The sequence below is a fragment of the Pelecanus crispus genome, chromosome 4, assembly GCF_030463565.1.
Source record: "Pelecanus crispus isolate bPelCri1 chromosome 4, bPelCri1.pri, whole genome shotgun sequence".
NCBI classification, from domain to species: domain Eukaryota; kingdom Metazoa; phylum Chordata; class Aves; order Pelecaniformes; family Pelecanidae; genus Pelecanus; species Pelecanus crispus.
The window spans coordinates 16,548,196-16,574,393 of NC_134646.1; the positions used below are offsets into that span (position 1 = coordinate 16,548,196).

The window sequence follows — 26,198 nt, forward strand, 5'->3', positions numbered from 1 at the left end:
ATGAATGTGACAAGTTTATTCTCCTTCACCAGCCCAGCAGTGAAGAGGCTGCTGGGATGGAAGCAGGGGGACGAAGAAGAAAAATGGGCAGAGAAAGCTGTTGATGCATTAGTGAAAAAACTGAAGAAGAAAAAAGGTGCTATGGAGGAGCTGGAAAAAGCATTAAGCTGTCCTGGTCAGCCCAGCAACTGTGTCACAATTCCTCGTTCCTTGGATGGCAGGCTTCAGGTTTCGCACCGGAAAGGGCTACCACATGTAATTTACTGCAGAGTGTGGCGCTGGCCAGACCTGCAGAGCCATCACGAACTGAAACCACTGGAATGCTGTGAGTTTCCCTTTGGTTCAAAACAGAAGGAGGTTTGCATCAATCCCTACCACTACAAGCGGGTAGAGAGTCCTGGTAGGTTCTTCCTTGTTTGTACCTTTATACCTTATCTGAACAATGTAAAGTATGGCAATTAATCATGTGACTCATCAGCTTAAATAAGCAAAAGTGGCTGTTTGCACATGTCAGATTCTTCCTCGGCAATTTATCTGGATGTAAGCATTAATTAGCAGTTCTCCCTTTCACATGGCGAATGCTTCACTTGTGTAAATGTTTTATCAGTATAGAGAGGCATAGTCTTAGTATATGCCTCAAGCTGCTGGGCCTGGTATCACCTGGTTTTGTTGGTGACCACTATCCCTCAATTAATTCATTTTTTACTAAACTGTGAGGATCAGTGAACCTGTATGAAACATTGCAAGCTAATGTAAAGGATTATTGCAGTCTGTGCATGAAAACCATTCCGACATACTGCAGTAATGGTATTCTCATTGTTTCCAAATTTTTATTTCACTTCTATCACTTTTCTTTCTTCATCCTCCAGAAGACAATATTGTCTTTAGGATCTCCCACAACTTTGGCTTTTTGAAAAGACTGTGATTTTAGACAGCAGAATATGATCCCCTCAACTTAAAGCTTTGATAGCAATGTTTGGTTGTATGTGAAGTTTACTGTCAGCTGTTCTGTAAGTGCAGTTTGCTTACACTTACCTGTTACCCACTTTCCCGCTTCTTTTTTAAGGTGCAACCCGTTCTCTCTGTCTCCTCTTCAAAGGCCAAACCTCTTTTTGATAAATCTGTGCTTAATTTTACTTATGCAAGTTTATTATCAGGGAATACTTCCAGGGACTAAGATGAAATGTGCTTGGATTTATCTACACTATTCTCCAGCTACTTGTGAGGTTGTACAGGGGCATCTGCAAAAATGCACTGCAGGTGTGGGTGGACTTCCCTGGTTTAAATTTGGGAAGTCCATATGTGTTAGGCATTTCATAAACTGTGAAGCTGTCTCTGCAGAGTGGCATGGACACCTTAAGAACTACAGTGGAAATAAGATTGTTGCAAGATTGATGTTTTTGGTGGATGGAAATTGCATTTGTCATGGATCTGCAACACATAGTACATATCTAGATGTTAATACTAACACACCGAAGGGAAATACTTAACTTGGAAATCATGTGAATGGCAGAGGTAATACCCATAATGTATGTATTTATGCAGCAGAAGCTTGAACAAAGGAACTCTGCGCTGGAAGAACAGTTCTTAAAAAATGTAAATTTAAGCAAAAAAGTTAAAATTCTTAACAATGCCATGTTAAGCAGAAGTGGGATGCTAAAATAGTCATGTCCTTGTACTGCTCTCTGCATATGTCTGCACTAGTTGCTTGCATTCAGTATTCCAAAATACTGAAAACAAAGATTCCTGAAAGACATCTATTTCCGTCAGATTGAGCAACAGTTGGGTTCTTACTGTTACTGTAATGTCAAATGACGTGTTCTAACTCATTTTGCTTTAATCTTGGAAACAATGAGCTTGAGAACGTTCTCATTTGGACGATTTATACCATATTTAAAAATAGGTATTTGTAAATGTCCTGTCTCTTCAATGAGATATGAAAGATAAAAATAGAATAAAACTTTCAAAAGGTGTCTAACTAAAATGTACATTTTAACTGAGTGCTGCTAATTAGTTTAAGTGGTTGGAAAGCTGGTGTTTGGGTGTTAAGTTGTCTTACGAATTTTATATTTGGGAAACGGAGCAAAAAGTTATTAGCTGTAAGCCTGAATTCTGCATTGCTCTTTAATTGTTTTTGAATGAGATAAAAATCTCTACATTCATGTAGTTACAGGATTTTTGCTGAAAAAAACCCCAAACCAGCAACTTAATCAAGTTGGAGGTGGTAGAAATAAAATGCTTCCCTTTTTGTCCAGAGAGTACCCTTCTTCAGGAAAAACTAGATATTCTTGGTCAATTGCCTAATGGGCAACTGGGCAGTTTTCTTTTGAACATTAGAGCTGTAGTCAGTTTGACAGAAGCATTCAGTCTTTCACAAGCTCAGTGTGCTGCTCTAACCACTTAAAATATTCTGGAGGTAGCTGCTGGCCAGGAGCTAGTGTTCGCTTCTGCTGAGGTGCCCTGTTAAATCAGGGTCTGGAGGTACAATGTTATATGCATGCTGAAGCTAAACTTTTAACGGCTTGCCAAAGTGCGAGAGTAGGGTTGAAGCCCACGGTGGTTTTACTGAAGTCTCTGGCTGGGTGTATGTAAAAGGAGGAGGGTTTTATATTTAGTCAGCCACAGGTCTGCCATTGTTCTGAGGGGTATTGCATGGAGATGAGTGGGAAAATGTGGCTTTTGGAAACAGGTGGTAGCTGAACTCCCGTTTGGCTTGGAGAGCTGTGCTTCATAACTTATGACTGCATTTTTCCTGTCCCTTCCTTGTTCTTGCTGTCCTCAAAGCATCGTCTTTATCTTCATTTCCTGACAGTCACTCCCAAATTCTGCTAACCAGTTTTTCCCATTTTTGCCAGGACATTAAACCACCATTATTGCTGCATAAGTGCTTACGCTTTGAGATTAATGGGTAGTGGGAATTCATGCATGAGTCACTGTTTCCAACAGTCTACGGACTCGAGCAGATATCAAGGTTTGTGTTTCCAAGGCTATCACTGCAGCCAGGAGGGCTAGAAATGTACTTTCTCTTGACAAAACAAAGTTGGAAGCTCAGATTGTGTACGATGCACATTTTGTGTGCAAGGTACTTTGTGAAATTCTGGCTCCACTTGACAGCGTGGTCTGTATTTAACTACTTTGTGCAGATCCAGTTACTGGAGAGCTGAAGCGTATGGTGTGCGTATGGGATGGCATCTATATGTTCACTCTTCTGCTGGTTGTTGTGTGATTTGTTTCAGTGTTGTGTAAGTTTTGAGGAACGGATTAGTGGTAAATCCTCAAATATGTAAAATCAGGTAATGCTCTGTTGGGAAATTAGTGCTATGGATGCATCTCAGTTTTCACGGTGCCAGAGGGGTGCATGCATTTTCTACCTTGATAACCTTATTTCATCCTTGCTATTTAGCTTGAGAAGATAAGCTTGGAAAACATGAGAGTTGGCACGCTGTGGTGTGTCTGCCAGCTACAAAGCTGCGCCTGAGTCCAAACCAGAGATTCTTCTGTTAGCCAGGCTAGACAGCAACCAGTTGTAAACAGTTGAGAGAAGGCGTAAAACTATCAGCAGTCTCAAATAGGGAGCCTCCCAGGTGTCCCTGAGCGCAGGCTGCGCTGCTGCCCCAGTGCAAGGAGGGAAGGTGGCATCTGGCAGGCACGTGGGTGTGACGTGGTGGTACCGTATTCGTGCCTGACCTGACCTGGAGGCTCTGTACAGGCACGGGTGCCTGTCTGATCCTGCGGCAAGTCAATCAAGAAAACTGAACAGACAGAAAGCTCCTTTTTGGCCCAGTTACCTTGGCAAACTTGGTGCCCTCAGCTCACTCGCTGTGGAGTCAGATGGGGGCAAGGCAGCGTGGGGGCCAGGAAGGGTGGCCTTCCTGTGACGGTGTGGCACTCCGTCAGCCTGGTATCAGCAAGCTGCCCTCCAGGTGATGGAGACCCGATGCGTGGCGGGGTGCATAAACAGCTCCTGCTCGCTGTGTTGTTGCCAGCACAGCTGTTTGCGTGGCCTTGTGCTGAACCAGATCACAGTCACTTTTTCCCTCCCCTGCTGTGTTATCTTCCAGGCTGATCAGAGCAGCGTCGGGGCTTGCCACGTGGCTGCGGGAACATCTGTACCAACACAGCCCTGCGGACGACATGTGGGAAGGAGTGGAGGTGGTAGGAAATTGAGAGCAAAAAGTAGAGGCTGTTCTGTTGCTGGGGATGGGAGTACAGCCTTGTGCTCGACTGCCAGGAAGAAATATCTCCTCGAGAAGTGTTACAGTAGCTCACTGCTGCTGTTTCATACGTCTGTTGTGTGCAGAATTATTTCTGGTGCAGGGTAGTTAATTGCTGTCAAATTTCTTCCTTGGCAAGGCAAAGCAAAGCTTTTAATTAAGGAGTGTAGGGTCTGAATTCAATGCTTTTTAAAAACTGGCATGCTCAGCTGAACTGGTGTGCTCACTTGGGTGAATCTGCTTTTTCTCCTCAGTTTTATTTTTTTGGTTTAGAGATATCTGGAAATAAGGCTCATACCTGGTTGGGACTATACTTAAGTATGATCAAGACTTGAGAAATAATTAGGTGTAGAGCATACGTAGAGGCTGTGAGAAAAAAGTGAACACTATGTTCCTCATCTCTCCCTGAAGATGCCATGAATGACCTCTCAGGTTTTGCTGGAGAATGTGTGAAATGACATTTGGAAGTCCTGACTGAGATACTTCCTTCCCTTCTTTTATTCCTTTGGTTTCTGTGGAGATACAGCCTCTGTCACTTGCCTCTGTCCTCAGTTACGTCAGTGGGATCAGGTGAAAGATGTCATCCAGAATTTAGGGGAAAAAAAATTCTTTTTTTAAGCCTGGATCCCATTTACTTTAACAGCAAAACAAAAGGAATGGGATAGGGAGCAGGGAGGATGAAGAGGTGCTTAAATCGACACTGCTATTAAAATAAATAAATAATCACACCTCTAATGTGGCTTTAGGGGAGGAGGTTCAGTTCTTTTGCCTTAGCTAAAGGGAAGGAAGGAAAAAGATGAAGGAACTGAGTATTTCATTTTCTTAAAGTACTAGTGAACACTAGCTCTTGGTTCCATCTGAGGCAGAATTGTGTTAGTTTGCCTCTACTAACTGTCCTTGCTCATCAGCCTGCTAGGTTAAAGAGGATTTGAGTTTACAGTATGTTACAAAGGAGGCAAAAGAGGAATTAACTTCTGTTTTATGCTTCATGTGTGGAAGTGTTTGAAGGTGCAGAGTGTTTATGTAAAGGGCTACCCCCCATCCCGCAAACGAATGCTGTCTCCTGAGAGCATCCAGAATCTGCTGATACCTCGTCAGGCATCAGGCTTGGGAGAAACCTACTCTTCATTGATCTGAGTGAACTTAAACCTGCCTTGGGAAGTGCAGTTGGTAACTTTTCGAGACTCATTTCTGGAGGTGCTTACTGATGCTTCGCTGTGCTTGAAGCATGCAATGCCAGGGGGTACTAAAACCAGTCAGTCCTGAAGCAGCCGATCTGTCCTCTGAAATATTCTAGTTGCATGGGTCAGCCTGTTAGCATAGCCACTTGGAGGCAGAAAATAACTACACTGGTTCATTTTTTTCTGCAATTACCAGTAAAGCATAGATAAAAAAGGCTGGATGATTTTCCTCTGTTAAGCTTCTCTTCTTTGGAGAGCTGTCTGCTGTCTGCTCTATATCAAGGGGCTTTATGAAGCTGATGGTGCCCATGTTCCACCCCAATCAGGGGATGAGCAGCGGTTGCTTTTTCAGGATGCAGACTGTCAGAACGGTTGAATTTTCAATTCTGCCTAAAGATCATGATGTTCCTTTACATTATAACCATGAATTCAAAGTGGATGTCTGCTTCAGCAAGCTTGGTTTTTGGCAAGAAACATTTTACCTAAATATACAGCTGCTTTTTGCCACAAGAACAGGCCAGGTCCCCAGGCTCTGAGGAGAGTGGTAGGTGTGTCGTGCTGTTTTTGCTCCCGGCATGGACTCCTTGCCTATGACTTTAACCTGATTGTTTTCATATTTGTCTTTGATCTCCTCTGCTGTTTGCTCTCAGTGAGTCTCCATAAGGCTGCACACCTACTGCAGGCACCAGGGGTGCAGAAAGAAACTTGAAATGGTGGAAATCCTGGATAAGGCAGGTTTAGACTCACGCGGTCCTGGAAGTATATGGTCCTTGAATGCTCCCCTGTACAGCGCTGCAGCTCTGGTCCTCAGTGAAAGAAAAATATGGCACGTTTAAAGGAGCTTTTTAATGCCATTTGAAATCACACAGATGTTTGGATGTGTATAGTGGTGTGGTCATGCTTGTGAGCTCTCTCTCTAGATACTTTACAGAAAAATGAAATGGGTCAGTTAGTCATCCCTGTCTCATCCCTTGGTACTCGACCAGCCTAGGATTCTACATGTCAAATTAATATTCCCAAACTGTTTCTAGGCAGGGTAAATTGAGAAGAGGATCTTTAGAAGCCCGTCATGGCATACTCCCCCGTACTCCCCCTGCGCTTCAAACCTGACGCAGCCTGTTGCAGCGGCTCGCCTGTTGGATCGCTAATGCCGCTTTCGGCAAGTGGCAGGCTTCAAACGCAGCTCCTGGGACTGTCAAATTGGCAGGTGCCATGAGTCTGTCCAGATCAAATTTGGAGCCAGGAGAGAAAAGTTGGGAGTAAGCAGTGAGTCCCTTGGGACAGCAAGCTTGCCTGGCTGGGCTGCTTTTTGGGGTCCTGGGGCTTGCTTGGTGGCTCCCACCCCCCAGCAGCTGGGAGAACGGGGGTCGGCGCGAGAGCCCATGTGCCATTTCTGGTCAGATGGGAGAGCTTTGATGGTTTGGGCTGGAGGGAGCCCAGCGGAGCAGCTGCTGGCGCGACTCCCACAGCACCAGGCCTGGCGGAGGATAACGCCGGCAGCACCAGGCATCGGAGGGAGGGGGAGAGGGGCCAGGGCAGCAAAGGCGACAGGGAAGTGGAAGGGATGTAAGGGAGGGGCAAACTGGTGCGTCCCTTTGGAGTTAATACGTAGAACCAAGTTAGAAAAATCCTTGTTCCCACGTGATTTCTGTAGCAGGATTTCTGTGCCTCTGCAGGCTGGGGGTGAGTGAGCGGCGAGTGTCATCGCCGAGTTTTGTTGTATCGCTGTGTAATGCTGCTGTTGGGTGTAACTTTAAAAATAGCATGCTACAACAGGTGGGCACAATTATGGGATGGTTCCCCAAAATAGCAAGCAACTGTCAGTTTGCTTGGCAAGTAGAATAAAACTTCCTTCATTTCAGTTTTGCAGAATTCAGTTCTAAAATTCCCTGCCAGAACCGACCTGGGGGAGAGGAATTGAAATAGCATGGCATAAAGGAGAGAATGGTCTAACAGCAGGGTATTCCTTGTCTAACCTCACCGTGTGTCAGAAAAAATGAACTGCAATAAAGGGATAAAGTTGTCAAGAAGGATATGTTTGTGCCTTTTTTTTTTTTCCTTTCTTTCTTTCTGTAAAATTAACCAGATTGAGATGTTTTTTCTGACTTAAAAGACCAGACTTCCAAGTTTTAACCTACTCAGTAGGATGGTGACTGCGGCTTTTGTACAGGTAATTTGAACTCTGGTCTCTGTAAATGTCTGAGTTAATATACATTATCACACTGTAACTTCCTCCTGTATCAGGACTGCTTCGCCCCCAAATCTTTTTTCAAGCACTCCTTCACTAATGTGCATACAATTAGCACTAAGTTCTGAAATTGGCCTTGACAAATGTCAGTTTAATCAAAATGTTAGCTTATCAGAGCATCCGCAAATAAAATCTAATGTTAGCTGAATATTGTAATGCAGGAAATGTACTAATATTGCTTGCCAAATGCATTGAGACCAGATGTCTGATGTAAAAGTAAAGTCAGTAAAGCAACAACTGTTTTGCTGCCTTTTTTTTTTTTTTTTTTTTTTTTTTTTTAAGTCTTCAGTTGTAACTGTAAAATGACAGATCAAACCGTGGGGTCTACTGAAACTGCAAAATAAAATTAAGAGTTGAGAAAAGAAGACAGCTCTCAGCTTTCTCCCGGAATAGAAAGTCTGGCATGTTTATCACTCTGTCACCCAAAACAGGCTGCTGAATAGCTATTATTGAGCCTTTTCACTTGCAATTAGTAGAACATAGGTTTGGATCAAAAGTGTAAAAGGCTGGCATTTCTGCTTCTGGGAAGACAGTAAAGCAAAGCCGTACTACCACAGCCAGTAGCACAGCCTTGCTTAAGCCAGGTGGTATTGGAACAACATAAAGTAGCAAGATCCTCAGAGATTGCTTTTGCCACAACACTATTAAATTTTTTTAACCAAGAGTAAACTCTATCCTAAGTGTAGACATGTAAGTGTCTTTGTATGTGAGAACTTGTCCTCTGGTCAAAGAATATGCAATTTTGCCAGGTCTTGTTTTAGGCAACGCGGGAAAACCTAATGACATTAAAACTTTTCTTTCTACTTGGTGTTTTATTGTTTACAAGGAAAATCTTGGCAAGACCTTTCAGTCAGTATGCTTCAGTGACTCTCTAATGCTATGGGAAGCAAGCAAAACTAAGCACGTTCAGCTGAGCATACGGTGGTACCTGCTCTGTTCCCACCGTGGGACTGGACTGCCCACCAAGATGCCACAGCCAACTTCAGCTGCTGTGGCCTTGAAGGCAGGAAATCAAGCTAGGAGTCTTTAGGAGGGTTGTAATTGGTGAGTTTAATGCTGCTGCTGTGTTTTGTGGGGTTTTTTTGTGTGGTTTTTCTTTTTTCCTTCTCGTAGCTCTTCATTTTTCTTACAACTTGGTCTTTGCAGGATTTTCTATCTAGAGCGTGGAGTGCAAGCCACAAGTTCCTCCTGCTTGCCCCATGTTTTCATACCCATTTCCAGATAGCATGAACTGGTGTGTGAGGATTTCCCTCATTCCCAACCCGCATTTCTATTTTTCTAGTAAAACATAAGTGGCTTTGCATAAATTCGTATGAAAATACAGCTATATGATGCTTGGAAATTAAAGTGCACTGTCTAATGATAGTGCCCTCAGGCCTTCATTAGGGCTGAGGGCCCTGTTGTGGTATAAGCCTGTACAAACCCTTCTACAGAATGTACATTGACCAAGTCGTCACGATTTTTAAGAGCAGAAAGTGCAGGAGTAATTGCTCATCATCTTCTTCTTTTTGTTTTTTTTTTTTTTATTTTCTAAAGCTCACAGAAGAAGTAGAACCTACTTTGGCAAGGAAAGACGATCAAAGTCTGCTTTCTTATATCAGGCCCTGAAGTAATTCATTACTTTGTCTTTCAATTTCCAGACATGGAAAGAGAGATAGCTACCCAAATCTTCATGTAACATGCAAGGGGTGGCGGGGGAAGAGCCCTTGAGGGAAACTAGCTGTCATCTGGGCTTGTGTAAGATAACCGAAACCCATCTGGATAGAAAATATGCTACTTTGAAAGTACATCAGGTCCTTTGCCTTGGATTAGGTTTTGGGGTTTTTTTATGAAGAAACTTTTTTTAAAAGTAGTTACATTCATAAATTGGAGACTTTCTATGTTTGCTAAAATCATTCTCTCTGGAATGTGAAAATAGACCAAAAAAGGAAGCCAAGAAAATCTTTACTCTAGGACAGCATACCTGCTAGTTTTCTGAAGAACAGGATGACATGCTGGAGATACAAAGAGTAGAGATCAGTAGCTTTCTTCAAAGGTCACCACTACATTTTCATAAAAGCATTTCTTACTTGGTGTGGTTAGTTGGAACATTTATCTGAACAGCCAGGTTGTCTTTGGTCTATCTTCTATGTTTTTGGCATTCTTGGCTCTTAGATGTAATAGCCCTGTGGGTGAAATTGCCCTGTAGCTGTAATTTCTTTAATACAGTTCCACTTGTTTGGTGCGGGCATACTCTGGGTATTATTTGCATGGTAAAAACAAGCTACCCAATTCCCAGGCTGTCTTGACAGATACAGGATCTCTTCTTAGCTACAGTTCCACCAACATTCCCAGCCTGGCTTCCAGGTGGTTTTTCTTCTTCTTCAACCATTACCAGTATCATTACTGTTAGTAGTCATGTATTAACTCTCAACTCCAGGTCCACATTGACACAAAATCTTGGAGCAAAATTTAGCCATGGTATAGCCCATAAAACCTTTTAATCTGGTGTTTGAGAAAGTACAGAAATCAAGCTGTCAGATGACTTGTGGTTCTACTCCATTAATTGGTTTTAACCATTTTAATGAGGTTGAATTTGCAAATCTGTTGCAGTAGCTAAGACAACAGTGTATTTAATAGTATGTTTCCTTTAAATATATGCATCCCTACTGAATAGAAACAATGATAATTTTCAAAATCTTACCTTCCACTCTACTGAAGAAGGTAGAGAGGAAGGAAGAAATTCTGTCTGCAAACTGTTAGAGCAGCATCCTGTGGAGATCTGCACAGCAAAGATGTGCGCTGCTTCATTATTTTATAGCAACAGGTGTCCTGGCTTAACACAGAATAGCTCTCATGCTTTCTCCCCTTCAATTATACCTCTTCCTGGAGCTGGCAGCTGCAACAGAGATCAGCCTCCTCCCCTGCTGTACTAAGCCTCAGTAATTTGTTATTCCATATGGTTGAGGTCTGCAACCTGACCAGAAGCTCAGAGCCTTACACAGGGGCGGGGGGAGCAAGAAGGGTATGCATCCCCCTTTACGTTTTGAACTCCTGGCATCCTTCCATACTTGCGAAGGGCCCAGTCCCTGCTCATGTCTTCACTCCTGAGTGAACAGCATTCAGGTCAACTCCTCTGTGACTCCAGTAGGAGCAGCTAGCCTGCAAAAAAGCCTGTGAGCTGCAGAGAGATCAGGTTATAGCAGTGAGTGACTGTCTTGGAGTTAGACTAATTGGAGCGCTGTAGTCTCTGTCCCACCTGACCTGGCCTTTCAGGGCTTTTCCTCCTAATTTAAAGTTGTCTGTATGCAGGGAGGGTGTGAATTGGGGGCAGCACTCAAAGTGAATTCTGCAATGATATTTTTGAGACTATCTGGGTCTATTGATACAACTGTATCAATACCAGTTGTATTCTTTTCCCCCCTTTTCCATGTGTATTTTGAAGAAGTTGGCATTTAATCATTTGAGGTTGAAGTAGTTGGGCAAAAAGTGTGGGTTTGTGTGAGGGAGAACTGGTAAGAGGAGACTTGTTCTTATTTCGAGTCCTTCTAAACTTCACCAGTGGTTCTGCCCAACAGGAGAAAACATGCGTATATACCTTGGGAAAATCCGGCACTGTTTTATTTTAATTACAGAAAACATACAGAAAATATCCTGTTCTCCTGCTATTTTAAAATGCTATAAATCACATCGCTTCCTGTGATGTCATGTGTGTCATTGTTTAATGTGAGGTAGAGGATGGGAAAGGTAGGTGATGTACTTTCTGCACAGATTAACTCCAGAAAAGTTAATGGTTTGACCTTCATCCATAGGAAAGGAGGAGGTAGGAAAGCTGTGGTTTTAATGCTTGGAAAAGTAAGGAAGAATCATAAAGACAGGAAAGGGAAAATACTTTTTAACACATGATCTCATTGTTACTTTTTTCACTGGTAATTTATTAGCCCAGCAAATGTTGACTATGACAATCAAATAGTGCTTGACCTTACTGCAAAAGGACTGCTAGGTTTAACAGAACAAGCTTAATTCTGAGAGATCCTAATATTCAGAGAGATCGGGTTTGACATTTGCCATGATGTGAATTTGTGATGTCTACCTGAATGTTGAGTAACTTTTTTTTTTTCTTTTTTTTTTTTTTTAATGGCTTTTTCCAGTGACATGTGAGAATGGTTGCATTAGAGGCAAGGGACAGTCTGCACAGCCGAGGGAGATGCAGCTTCTCCTGGGATATTTTGCAACTGAGAACTTCCATAGAATGGCAGATGAATGTGTTTTGTTTCAGCAAATGCCATAATTAGGAACTTTGTCTACTCCTTGTAAAGTGGAGTTGGTTAAAATTTTCACATCTAAACAAATCTACTTAGGGGTGACATCTGCCTCAAATATTTGAGATCTGTTGGAATCTCAGTGAAGCTGCTCTAAGAAAGTGAGACATCAGATTAAATCTAAAACCTGCTTCTGACTCTAACAGGCAGTCTTAATTTCGGGGGCGGTGGGGGCGGTGTTCAGTGTATGTTCAATGAAGATTTTTCTTTTCATGCATTAATGCCACTAGCGGGCAGAAATCTGGTGGCTTCATTTCTCTCTTAGGCATATGCCAAAAAAAGAATGAGGGAAACCTGCTTTGTTTTTTTTTTTTTTTTTTTTTAGTTAATCTGTGACTTGCTTTAGGAATAGAGGGTGAGTTTTGTGTGTGGCATCCTTTTGTATCTGTTTTAAACATGGATCTAGTCCTCAGGCCTGGTCTATGCCTTGAGCGGTGTCCTGGTACTCTCAGACTCCAGGACGCTCACCTAAGTATCTGAATGTTTCTGTATAAGCAAGGTGCTGGAAGAGTAAAGATGCCCCAGTGTCTTGGAAGAATCTGTTTGTCTTGGCAAGAATATGGGGGTGGGTTTTTTTTTTTTTGCAATTAGTTTGTAGTTCAGCCTTTTGGTGAAGTAGCTGTCTCTGAAACACCTTTCTTAATCTGAGTGATAGTTTTGTCTGTATAGGCTTGTCATGTATACATGCTCTCATTCCTCTTCTGTGTGCCCACCAGGTCTTGGGGACAGAGCAGGAGTCTCGGGCAGAGAGGGTGGTAGCCTGGCTTGCTTTTGTTGGTTTTTGTCGTTTTTTGGCACCCTTCCTTGAAGGCTGGCTGTCCTGGAGGATTTCTACCAGTCCTGCTCGCCCATGGAACTGGGAAATGGAGGTGCTGAAGGGGGGCGGATGTGGAGAGGAAGAACTTTTTAATTTCACTTCCACGACTTTGTGCACAGATCTCCCTCTCCCTGCCCTTGCCTCTCCTCTTCCCCCATTACCCAACTTCATCTATAACAAGACTAGCTTTTAATCCTTTGAGTAGCTTGGACTTTGCTGTGAGGCATTCAAAGATAGAAGCTGAGGCACTGGAAGAAGAGCTAATTCTTTTATCTCAGCGTATCTGGTATCATGTTCATATTCCCAGTTAAAAAGACACCTTTGTTTCCCTGCTGGTGAGGAGGTCTTGGGAGTGTGGTAAGACCAGTAGTTTCTGATGTGTGCTCTGATCCCATAGTAGCATATAGTTGGAGCTCAATTGCTGCTCAGTTGGTTTTTTTGAACTACATAATTTTGTTTAAATCACACATTTTGTAAACTGACTTGAAGAGTTAATAACTGTTTTAATAGTAACTTGTAAGAACATAGTCCAGGTTAAAAATAAAATTACAGCTGTTGAGTCCAGACTGAGTTCAAGGCCTATTAGTATTATCTTCAGAAAAAATGTCTGTCCTTATTAGCAAGGTTTTGGGTTACAAGCCATTACGTGATTAGCAAGATCACAAGTGCAGCAAAACGAACTGCATGTCAGCATTGTAACGCGCTTACTTCCCAGCATTTCTTTGTGCGAATAAAACTAAAATGCAGAATTGCGGTTTGTTCTTGGCTCTTCTGTACTGGTCCTCTGTGAAAACAAGCTCTCATCTGGCAAACCAGGTAGCTAGCATGATTGCTATGAATTCAAGCTATGCAGTAACGGGTATAAGGAAAAAGAGTTCTTGCTTAGACATGCGCTCCTAGATTTGACTGCCTTGTTTTTAAGATGGATGTGAATATGCCCTAGGGGAGGAATAATGTGTTTTTTTTCCCTGTATAGCCTAGTCCTTCAGAACTGAGTCTTTAATGCTGTGGCTTTTCCCTCTTTCTCCCTTTCCAGTCCTTCCTCCGGTGCTGGTTCCAAGGCACAGCGAGTACAACCCTCAGCACAGCCTCTTGGCCCAATTCCGCAACCTGGGACAAAATGAGCCCCACATGCCGCACAATGCTACTTTCCCGGACTCTTTTCAGCAGCCCAATAGTCACCCGTTCCCCCACTCGCCCAACAGCAGCTATCCAAACTCGCCTGGAAGCAGCAGTAGCACCTACCCGCATTCTCCAGCCAGCTCAGACCCAGGAAGTCCTTTCCAGATGCCAGGTACAGTCAACTTCGGTTCCTCTTCAGAAGGGAGAAGGTGGTTGGACATCACTGGTATTATGTGGTTTTTTTTTTTTTTTTTTTTTGCTTAGTAATACCAAATTATCAGCCAACACTTATGTTCAATAGTGAGCTGAGAGATGTAAGGTAATAAAGACTAAGTAATCGCTATTCTGGTAATAATATTGAGGGCTTTAATATTGTGCCTCTTTCAGACACAGTTAAAACATTACAGTAAAACTCTTCTGGAGCAGGGGGAGGGATTCAAAATGTTTTGGGCACCAGTTCAACAGTTTAGCTCACAAAGCATAGTATTTAATGCACAAGAAGTGTAATGCTACAGATCATCCTTGCTTAGGAAAGAGATCATCATAAATTCAGCACAAGGCTTTAGTTCTGCAGAAGGATGTTTCTCAAGGGGATCATGCTATTGCTACTTGATAAAATTTCTTCACATAATGATGTAATTTCAAGAAACAAATACACTTCAACTGAAAAACAGTTCCTTAAGGCCCTGAAAAGAAATCTTCACGGTGTTTTACTTCCTAAAGTCAAAGAAGTAACAACCTTTCTTTGTTGACTGATGTCCATAGAAAATTCTGTGAAGCTGTCTTTTTTTGGTCTTTGCATGCGGATGGATAAAAATACTGCAGAAGCAGTCTGTGACAGATTTCTTGATATAAATGCTAGGAGAAGGACTCCATACAAATGCTTACTGATGTTCTGTTTGCATGTTTTCTTTGGGGGCTGAGGGAGGGCATCTGTAAACAAAGCAGCAGACTTGTGAAAATCTGTTTTCTATTACATGAAATTAACATCCATAGATTTCTGCTGCTGATAGTTGTTTCTCTTTAAAATTTTTCTCTTGTGTGTGAAGACTACTGAATTTGCAGAGGCAGGAGGGAAGGAAAGAGAGTTTGTATTGGCTTTTCTGAAAAATGTGAAAAGTTGCTGCAAAACCCACTGCCTTCCCCCCACACTTTCTTTTTTTAATTCAAATATGATTGGTGTGGCTGGGGCTCTTCCAGCAGAGATAAAGGCTTCTCTAACAAGGTCTCCCTGAACACTGGCTTGTGGAAGTTCACTTGATCTTTGAGGGAGTTCTGTCCACATGCCTGTAAAGACAGTCAGCAGCTGCAGTGAAGAAATTGAATTAAAGGAGAGGTCAAGATACTGATGTTCTTGATGCTTAGCTCTGGACAGTTGTCTGTCTTGCACTAATGGGGAAAGAGGAAAATTTTGGAAATATTTGGAATATTTTGGAAAATACAAAAAAAAGGAGCAAAGCAGTTATCCAGAGATCTTGAAAACTTTCTAGATACAGGCTAATTTGTTGCCTGTGGCCTTACAATCTTGTTTCCCTATCTGTGCATCACTAACATCATGTTTGCACACGTGCAAACATTTGAGGCTTAGTAAAACACAAGACTTAAACTCCAGTGTAGACTGTTAAGCTTTTAATGCAGTCCTGTTGTCATCTCTGTCTTTCTCTGCTGCTCTCTCGTCCAGCTGAGGGTATCCAAGTACAGGAGTTAGCAAGGTACCTGCCAGCATTAGATGTAAAGCTCTCAACAGAATATCACTGAAACAATAAGCAGTTAATAGTTTTCATTAACATGTGTTATCTTAAAAAAAAAAAAAACAAACAAAACCAAAACAACCAACAACAAAAAAACCCCCAAAAAACCAAAAAAGCCCCACAAAAACCCAAAACTTGCAAAGCAGTAGTATGATTCTCCTGCCTTTTGTTGATGCTAATTTGGTTTTCAGGGGTTTGGAGACCCCTGTGATTATTTGCTGTGGTAGTTTGCAATCCATGCTCTCAGTGATGGAAGTAAATGTGGGATGAGCAGCAGCCGTGTTCACCAGGGACAATACAGTGGTAATCTAATCTCAGATTGTGCAGCGAAAGCTTGCAGGGATCAGGCAAGGGTTTCTCTCTTTTGCATGTACCTCTGTGCAATTGATTTGGAGGAGAGTGTCCTCTGGTGTATTGGGAAATGGTGACATTGGCAGCTTCCTGCAGCTTCCAAAAAGCCATTTGGGAAGCTTTCCCAGAAGTGAAATAGGCAGCTGAAGGGCAATGCGAGTACCTGGCTGGGATGCTTCAAACAGGGCTGCAAGCAGTGTATTAGTGAGTACGGTCATTGTGCATGGGTTGGTTTTATGCTAGTGATTCAGTCCTGAATGGGGCAGTACAGCCAGTAGGAGACACTGACAGATAAATTCCAGACCCAGACAGCTGATTCTGTAGAATTTGGGTTCCTGAACACTTTCTACTGTTCCCAGTCTAGGGAAATAGAACTAATACTTCACAATGACAATAATAAGGTCCTGGATATATCTGGGTTGTTTCCATACTTTGCTGATAGAATCATGTTGGAAACAGAAAAGTTTGAACTGAAATTTTTCTGCTCCAACTTCTGTTCACATTTACCATATTTGATACCTACTTCTGGCCTGGTCCTGAGACCTCTTTGTGCCTTAAGGTCTATATGGCACTTTCAACCTGCAAAAAACATGGGCTGGAAACATAGCTGAGCTTTCTTTTGTGCCTTGATGTGGGGGGCGGGGAGTGACTTGGATTTGTTGTAGTTGTGCTTAATATGCACAGTAATTCTTTGCTTTCCTGATTCAAGGCCCATGATTGCTTTCTCAGATTTCTGGTGGGTAGAAGTTTATAGCTGAGTCAGCCTGGAAGCATTTCCAGGCTAAAACTGTTTATGTGGGTATGTACATATACTTTAAAGAGAGGAAAGGACTCGTGTATCTCTGACTTTTCTACATCTAGCTGATACTCCCCCTCCTGCTTACCTGCCTCCGGAAGATCAGATGACACATGATACCTCCCAGCCGATGGATACCAACATGATGGCACCTGCAATTCCCCCTGACATACACAGAGGAGGTAAAAACACTTCCTTGTCGTCTTCTGCTTTGCTTCATAAGAGTAAAGACCTTTCAGAACTTACTTTTAATAACTGAGTTTTAATTTTGGATATATGTTGCTTATGGAAATTTTTAGATGTAGAAAAGAAAAAAAACCAGCCATGTAATTTTTTTTCTGTTGTTGTAAGGGATGAAATAATAAATCTGGAGATAAAAATTTAGAAATGTAAATATATATTTAGGACAAGAAGTTATCACGTGACTTTAAAGGTGTAAAATGTATGGGCTTTATTACTTACTCCCAACCAACTCAACGACCAAAGTCATTTTATGTTTTGTACCTGGAACTTCCACTAACCACCCAACAGAAAGAATTCCCGTGATGATGCACATTTCTGCATGCGATGCTGAAATAACACGTGTGCAAGGAAAGGAATCTCTTTCTCTTTTATGATTACATTTATTTTTTGCAACAATGTAGTTAATGCTGTATAAAGCCTACTGAATTGTGGATGATAGTACATATGGTCAAGTATAGCGCTCCAAGCAAAGACTTGATCAGAGGATGGACGCCCAGAGACATTTTATATGGGCAAGTGGAATATATGTATTTTTTCCTCTGAGACAGTACACATCATAAAATTGTCTTTTCTTATTATGTTTTTGCCCTGAATTCTAACCTTCAGTCCTTGAAGAGTATGCTCTGCATTTAATAATTTACCCTTCTCCTGGTCATAAGGGTGTTTGAGGTTTTTTTGTATTTTGTGTTGTTCACCCTCTCTCCCCATTTTTGTTGCATCTTTGAGTTGTACAGTGATAGCACTTGGTTCAGAATTCAGAGCTGTACGCCTGAGGTGTGGCATTGCTACAGACTTTAAAATCTGTATTTAAAAAAAACCCTATTGCTTTATGTACTATGACACAGACATCTTTTTACACATTGCTTTTTAAAGCCTTTGCATCCAGCCATGACTGCCGAGTAAAGGATTTAGTGCATTCATCACATTGTGAGAAATAGCCCCTTTAGAGAACGCTTAAGCTTACACAGTTGTGGCCCATGCCAAGAAAGAGCAGCAAGCTGGGTGCTGTGCCAGGATGATTATTAAGGTCACAAGCATATGAACAATTTAACTGTTGTTTGATTTTTTTTTTTCCTTCGTACTTGTTTTGTTGCTAAGCTTAATGTCTGGTTTCAGGAAGTATATTTGCCCTCTTAGAACAATTTGGATAGCTTTTGTGCTAACCTATTTACTCACTGTGTGGAATGAGTTTTGCATGTGATAAACCCCATCTGTAGCATTTCCACTTTTCACTGATACAGTACACTCTGTGTGTACGTATAGGCCTTGCTGGCCCAAAGTACGTTTATCAATGTTTATGCCTAACTGCAGACCTTTGCATGTTTGCACGTGTCTGTCTCACAAAATACACAAGTACTGTAGCATTCCTCTATTATGTGAGAGGTGATAAAAAGAAATGTTTACACTTTTCTTCTTGCTTTTTAACATTCAACTGTTTCAAAATAAAAATTGCGTCTATTAGTGTTTTTCCCTCCTAGTAGTTTAGTACAATGGTTTTTCATCTGTCCCTTCATTTAAAAAAAAAAGATACCTTATTTCTGTGTGCCTTCATGTGTTTATTATTCGTACACGTATGCTGTGTTTGCACTACTTTAAAAAAATCTGCCGCAGGTTGTAAAAGAAGAGTTTCTACTGTTAACTTAACTGCAGCATTTTTGTTGCAAACTTTTTAGAAGCATGTTCTTCATGGTGATTTGTTAGTCTTAAGAGATTTGATTTAACAAGCTGCATCCTGTCAATGAAGTTGGGTAATTTCCATTGTTGGCCCATGCTGGGAATAGAGAGACTAAACGCACCTGCTCTGCATGACTTAAAGCAAATGTGAGGAAGTTAGTATGAAATCTGTGTGAGAGAGATATGATTCATTCTGTAAGAATGGCCAGCTGGCAAGATTTCTTCCTGACTTTGAGAACTGGGGCAAAGCTGTAGCTTTGATAATTGCTGGCATCTTCATGGGAATTAAAAGTGTAGTAACCTCTTACTAATAATTAATAACTTTTTTTTTTTACAGTGACATGAAAGGATAGAAAATGCTAGGGTATCAGGAAAAATCAGCTCCTTTTTACCAGTGTTTTAAGCAAGTTATTGGTCAGCAGTAGACGCTATGCTCAGAAGTTTTGCACAGTGATGTAGGATGTGTTACCCTGCTTTTATTTATTTGCCACCTTTTGTATCTGCTATGTACTGCTGGTTTGGAGGGGACTTTTTGGGTTTTGTTTTGCACATGTCAGAAAACTCACAGTGGTATGATCTGTGAACAGAGGAAAATATGAGCACTGGTCTTAGTTGGCTGAGTTCAGTAAAGACTTGGGGCTGGGAGAAGGACACCTCTGGCTAGAGAAACAAGTTTTCCCGTAATACCAGTCTGATTTTCATTTTAGCACTTTGACCTGTAGTTGGAGCTTTAATCTGCAAAGTTGGTATCTTAGCAGCAAGTCCAGCTGTGCTAGGCCTAACAGTGAAATAGTCTCCTTCATTTAAAAGCAACCACATAAAGCAACCACATTCCTTCACTAGCCTCCTTTTATTTGGAGGCAGTTTAATAATTTGTAGCTGTATTTGGTACTTGAAAGAATGCACACTGGGTGGAGATATCTGAAGAAGCCTATGCTGTTGTTGGACACTCACTGGGAAACTTCTTGGTAAAGACTTTTGGTATCATCTGGAGAAATTGTTCCCCATGCACAGTCACAAGTGTTACCTCAAGACTTCCATGTGTTTCTAGAGCTTGATGGATAGAAATTGTGAACCAGGAATTTCCTGTCGGCATTCTGCACAATTCCCAGCTTCAGTGAGGAGCTGCTGAGGAGGAGCTTCTTGTTACCAGAGTCTGGAAAACCACATTCTGAGAAATCCTTGCTATTACTCAATGAGTAATTCTTTTGGTGATGAACAGTTGCAGATTTTGCATTTGGTAGCACTTGATGAATAAAAGGTTCTCATTAAATAATATCTTCGTCCATTTCATCTGCTCTTCAGCCCAGTGTAATTGTTAGGATCCTGCGCATTATGCCCTTGTTCAGCCTCCGATCCCAAGCAGTATCTATTCATATTGAAGATGTGCTTCATGCATGTTCTGCAGACAAATGTCAATCTCTCTTAGTTTTTGAAGTCTCCTACCCTTCCCCCAAGAAGCCCAGGAGAAAGATCTGTGCATGCCCTGAATTCTGAAGGATTGATCTGCTGATCATTTATCAGCACTCCTGGGTAACAGTGGAGGCCCCAGACAACTGGAGGCTTGCCAGTGTGACACCCATCTACAAGAAGGGCCGGAAGGAGGATCCGGGGAACTATTGGCCTGACCTCGGTACCAGGGAAGGTTATGGAGCAGTTCATCTTGAGTACCCTCAACAGGCATGTGCAGGTCAACCAGGGGATCAGGCCCAGCCAGCATGGGTTCATGACAGGCAGGTCCTGCTTGACCAACCTGATCTCCTTCTATGACCTGGTGACCCACCTAGTGGATGAGGGAAAGGCTGTGGATGTCATCTACCTGGACTTCAGCAAAGCCTTTGACACCGTCTCCCACAGCATTCTCCTTGGGAAGCTGGCGGCTTATGGCTTAGAGCAGGTGTACTCTTTGCTAGGTAAAATACTGGCTGGATGGCTGAGCCCAGAGAGTTGTGATGAACAGAATTCAATCCAGTTGGTGACCGGTCACAAGCAGTGTTCCCCAGGGCTCAGTTTTGGGGCCAGTCTTGTTCAATATCTTTATCAAATGGTCTCCTCTGCAATTGTGTGATGCTGTTTCTCCCTGTCACTATACAACTTTGCAGTAAGCACAGAGGTGACTTGTAATTTGGTAGCTGAGTATAATGAACTGAAGTAGAATTTCATTTACTAAACTGGAAAGAAAGCTGAGCTGTGTAATTGCAGCGTTTCTCTGCTATCTGGGCCTGCACCACAGCATGTTGTAGAAAATGTGGCAGGGATATTGGGGCATTGCTTGGTATGTGCCCAGGAGCTTCCTGCACTTTTCTGTTGATATCTAGTGCCAGCCCATGTCTCTTGTGAGTCTTGTGCAAGTAAAATTGAGGTGAAATTATTTCATTGTATGTCTGTGGCTATGAAAAGTTCAAAAATAACTGAAGATAGAAGAGCCTTCATTTAGCTGCAGTTGCTTATCCGGTTCATCTTTAAGTGATCTTCAGCCAAAACCTGCAGACTTATGAATCTTTTACATCTCAAGCCTGTATTGTAGCACCGCTAGATTGTAACGTTTCTGTTGTTACTTTACAGATGTTCAGGCAGTTGCTTATGAAGAGCCAAAGCATTGGTGCTCCATCGTTTACTATGAGCTGAATAATCGCGTCGGGGAGGCGTTCCACGCTTCTTCCACCAGCATCCTGGTGGATGGCTTCACTGATCCTTCAAACAACAAGAACAGATTTTGCCTGGGGCTGCTCTCAAACGTTAACCGCAACTCCACCATTGAGAACACTAGGCGGCATATTGGCAAAGGTGAGTTTTGGATCTTTGCATCCGTTTTGGGGGTTCTTTCTGGGGGGGGGACGGTCCCTAGATGTGACAACCTGGGCCACTTACCGCAAAAGCAGGCTGGTCTTCCGAAGTACATGGGGTAAGTGCATGTGTTGGTAAATATGTGTTTTTCTGGCCAGGTCTTATAAGCAAAGTATTGTTCTTACCTGGTGTGTAATTACAGGAAGTTTTTACCCTTAATCAATTTTTAATTGCCCGAAGGCTATCATAATCTTAATTGGAATGAGAGCTTAAGGCAGTTTGTTTAATGAAATGATTTGATTTATCTTGATTATTGGTGTATATGGAAATCCAAATTACAGTTCTTGGCACCAAATTTTTAGCTAGCCTTAGTTCCAACATAAATTAGCTATCCTAACATGTATTTAGAGAGACAACCTGCTAAAACAGTTTTTTCCAAATGCATTTTTCACAGGCTGGTGATTCTTTCAGTGGGAGTTTTGTGCTTCTCTTCTGTGGCTGTGACAGTGTACTGCAAAAGAGAAATCTTCTGTTTTATGTCTGACTTAATACAGTCCTCTTTTCTGCGAACTTGCCTGTAATACAAATGACAGGCAAAACTGACATTGCCCCCTGCAATGGGACATTCCTGCCAGACAAATTTTTTAAGTGTTTACATTGTTAGTAAACTCTAAATTTTCTGAGGCAGTTGAGGGTTCAGCGTGCCCAAACAGTGGGGTGTATGTTGTAAGTGCCAATTAATGAAGTATCTTCTTCCTCCTTAGAGGAGGAAAGAATTGAAACTGAAGAGAACTGTCAGGTTGTCAAGTCTGAGCCCTTGGTCTGGAGAGCTTTCCTCTACATGAGGACTTGTGCAGCTCTCAGCAGTACACCACACCTGTGCTGTGCCACACAAGTCCTAATACTTCTTGCTTCTTTTCCTCCACATCCATCTTACCAAGTAGCAGGATATTTATTTAACACCTCATTCATTTTCCTGTTAAAAGTAACCCAGCTGCAAGCAGAGTTCTGCTGAAGCACTTAACTGTGTATGTACCAAAGCAGAGTGTGGAAGAGACAAGGATGCTGTTGAATAAGTAAATGTGTACAACTAATGATGATGTAGAACTGTTAGTCTTTGAGGAAGGAGGAGTAAATCCCAAGCTTGAAGACATAGCCGTAAATGTTTTTGCAGATCAAGTAGGAGTATATATATATGTACCCACACAGGTACATGCATAGTCAGTGGCAAAATCTTACATGACAGAGCACAGTCAAGGCTTTCTGACTGGACTTCAGCTTATGTTTTAAATTCTGTGTGTTCACTTCTCTGACTCGTGACATTGTGGGAGGTGAAAGGTTTAAACAGCAAATAATGCATTTTTAAATGCAAAAGGCAAATTTTTTTGCTTTCTCAAAGCCTTTGGAATTGAGTCCTACTGACACAAATCTCCACAAAGGTTCCCTGTATGTCGCTTTTCTGGGGCTTGCTGCCATCAGTGGCAGGTGAGGGAGCAGGCATTAGAAGGGGAAAGGACTATAAAATTGGTGTGTACCCTCATTTGACAGATACGTCTGAGGAATATAAGGGCCATTTTCTTTTTCCAGCTTGCTAGAATTAAAGCAAGGTGAAAAAAATTGTGCTACCCAAAATAGCATTCAGGACTTTTCCAGAGAATTCAGCATGGGGCTGCTTTAGTATCTACGAACAATACAGTAGGTTTCTGCTATCTCCTCTTGCATTCCCAATTATTGTTTTACATAAACATAATGAGAAAAAGATCAAGTGGTCAAGCCATCCAGCGTACTGCATCAAAACTACTACAAACTGCTTACTAGTTTGTTGTTGTTGAATATACAACATGTTAAAATGCAGGAATTACTGATTTCCCTTACATATACCTACATACACACCCTCCTTTGAAATCACCTGCTGATGAAACAGAAAAGTAAAAATCAAGTTTGAAGATGGGCTGATGATGGTCTGATATGAAATTAATGTTTATCTCATTAAGCAGGAGCATACCTCTGTGGAGACAGAGCATGAAAAATAGATACCCAGTATGAATTAATCTAACCTCCTTATGTCAACCTTCTCCTTCCAGGTGTTCATCTCTATTATGTTGGTGGGGAAGTGTATGCTGAATGTCTTAGCGACAGCAGTATTTTTGTGCAAAGTCGGAACTGCAACTACCATCATGGGTTCCATCCCACCACGGTCTGCAAAATCCCCAGTGGCTGCAGTTTGAAGATTTTCAATAATCAAGAGTTTGCTCAACTTTTGGCTCAGTCGGTGAACCATGGCTTTGAGACAGTGTATGAGCTTACTAAGATGTGCACTCTCCGTATGAGTTTTGTAAAGGTATGTGAAAATTTGCTTGAGATTATTTTGTAAGCAAAATAAATTATTTTTTCTTAATGTGGTGATTTTGAATGGTCCAGTGCCTCCCTCCATTGACCTGTTAATAGCTGTTGAATTTTAATTACGGAATATTGTTTGTTAAGTGTAAGACAGATCTTAATGAAGCAAAGTTGTCTTTGTGGACAAAAATCCATCTGATGGATGTACTTTGAAAGCTTGCAGAAGGTGTTTCTTCACATAAGCCTATAGTCACTTGTGAAACATTTCTATCATGTCCGTTAACTATTCTAATTTCATTGAATTGCCTCTTGTAAATTTGTAGTGTTTCAGTTGAATTCTTGTATTTAATATGTGTATAGATTGTGTGTGTGTATATGGAATTATTTGCATAATTACTCTGGAGTTACGGGGCTTGTCTTTTTAATTTTGTGGGATATGGCATGATACAGTACCAGTAAGTTTTGAGAAGAAGTGAGTCATTAATTACTTGGTCTAAAAGTGGAAAAGCCACCAATTCATTATGTAGCATCAGCTTTTGCCCCTTTTTTTGCCCATTGTCACGGTCCATGCCATCTCCTGCTCTGTAAGAGGCCCAGCTGAACTTCATGCTCCTGTTCCTGGGTGGTATTTTTGGAGAGTTGAGCTGGGACTGCAGTGTAAGTAGCGGTTGTAGGAGCATAGATAGCATAATCCTCTAAATCTGTGTTGACCAGCAGCTCCCAAATTAGGAGCTGCAGTAATTATTTAGAATAATATACATACCTTTCTGTTCTAGGGGGGCATGGAAGGTCAAGATTTGTGATGTGGCTGTGACTGTCAACATAGGTACTGATCTAAAAGGGCTGGTCACATATATGAAAGTAGTCAAACGAAGACGGTAATATGCTGAAGTGCTCTTCTTGATAGGAGGATAGAAACTTTCAGATGTGTTAGGACAGGGGTTCCTAAAATGGAATAGGTTGTTTATAGCTCTGCATCCTATAGAGTTGTACAGCAGTGTTGCCCGACCAGTTGCACAGGACCTCCTGTGTATTGGATGTTGCACTGCACAGTGTTCAGAGCTGCTGCCACCTGTGTTGGGAGCTGGGAAATCCCTTCCTTAGGGGTTAATATAGAGCAGAGCAAACTGTACCTGCGGCTATCTTAGTCTTGTCTCCAGACCTGCCCTAAAAATGGTTCACTTACAAAATGATTTTGAATGCTGTTTAAATTATCTTCTTATATGTTTGGTAATTACTGTAACTGAACCAGGTATGAGCTGAAACAAAACCTACGTTGTCTTGAGAAATAGCCTACTAAGGAATGACCATGCCCTTTTTCTCTGAAGAGGAATGTTTCTGACTGCTTGGTTTATCATGTCCATCCTGCGCATGATGCTTTGGTTCTTGTCAGGCAGTTGCCTCACCCCCACTTCCATAATGTCAATCTATGACCTCATTTTTTAAGTTGTTGATCTGTTTGGCAGCATTTTAAACTAAAGAAGAATAGATTTAGACTAGACATAAGAAAGAAATTTTTTACAATGAGGGTGGTGAAGCACTGGAACGGGTTGCCCAGAGAGGTGGTAGAGGCCCCATCCCTGGCAACATTCCAGGTCAGGTTGGATGGGGCTCTGAGCAACCTGATGTAGTTAAAGCTGTCCCTGCTCACTGCAGGGGGGTTGGGCTAGATGACCTCTAAAGGTCCCTTCCAACCCAAAGCATTCTATGATTCTGTGATTCCCCCGAATTGTTCTATTTTTGGTCTTGGCAGAGAACACTTGATTATTCCCCTCTTCAGAGGCTTTATTGGGACATTATGCAGCTGGCAGCCAGGTATGGGGAAATTTTGCACTGCCACAGGTTATGTCTTTAAGAATGTAAAGACTTCCATCCCAGGAGATCAAGAGATATCAAATGACACTTCCTCCAAATTTCATTCTCTTTTCTTTTTTTTCAACTTCAGATTTGTTTGTTGAAATGTGATAATAGTTGGTGCATCAAGGGTGTTATGCTACCCTGCTGATAATGACTGTTGAAAGCTAGAGTATTTTGGTAAGAAAGAAGATGATTGAAGTATTTGCTATTATAAAATAAGGTGATTTTTTTCTTTCCCCACTTACGATTCTGTTTCCAGGGTTGGGGAGCTGAATATCATCGCCAGGATGTAACGAGCACTCCATGCTGGATAGAGATACATCTTCATGGTCCCCTTCAGTGGCTGGATAAAGTACTTACTCAGATGGGCTCTCCTCATAATCCTATTTCTTCAGTGTCTTAAAAGGTCCCAAGCTTCTGCATTTTGGAAACAGTTGAGCCTTGCATGTACTTGAAGGACGTATGAGTCAGACACACACACTTCCCCCCCCACCTTCCCTCCCCGAACTGGCAACA

The 26,198-nt window shown here is 41.9% G+C and overlaps 1 protein-coding gene across 2 annotated transcripts; it reads left to right on the top strand.

Moving 5' to 3' along the window:
* Positions 1-26,085, top strand: SMAD1 (SMAD family member 1). Of its 2 annotated transcripts, XM_009479018.2 has the most exons (6): positions 1-400; positions 13,798-14,055; positions 16,847-16,963; positions 21,264-21,485; positions 23,570-23,826; positions 25,942-26,085. In XM_009479018.2, the coding sequence occupies exons 1-6, from the start codon at positions 1-3 to the stop codon at positions 26,083-26,085; spliced, it is 1,398 nt and encodes a 465-aa protein (XP_009477293.1). The 2 variants fall into 2 exon arrangements, with proteins under 2 accessions (XP_009477293.1, XP_075564951.1); XM_075708836.1 differs by lacking the exon at positions 21,264-21,485.
* The last annotated feature ends 113 nt before the right edge of the window (positions 26,086-26,198 follow it).

Coding starts and splice junctions, on each gene's coding strand:
- SMAD1 (XM_009479018.2), top strand. CDS start 1: ATGAATGTGACAAGTTTATTCTCCTTCACCAGCCCAGCAGTGAAGAGG. Junction 401..13,797: donor CAAGCGGGTAGAGAGTCCTG/GTAGGTTCTTCC, acceptor CTCCCTTTCCAG/TCCTTCCTCCGGTGCTGGTT. Junction 16,964..21,263: donor CCCTGACATACACAGAGGAG/GTAAAAACACTT, acceptor GTTACTTTACAG/ATGTTCAGGCAGTTGCTTAT.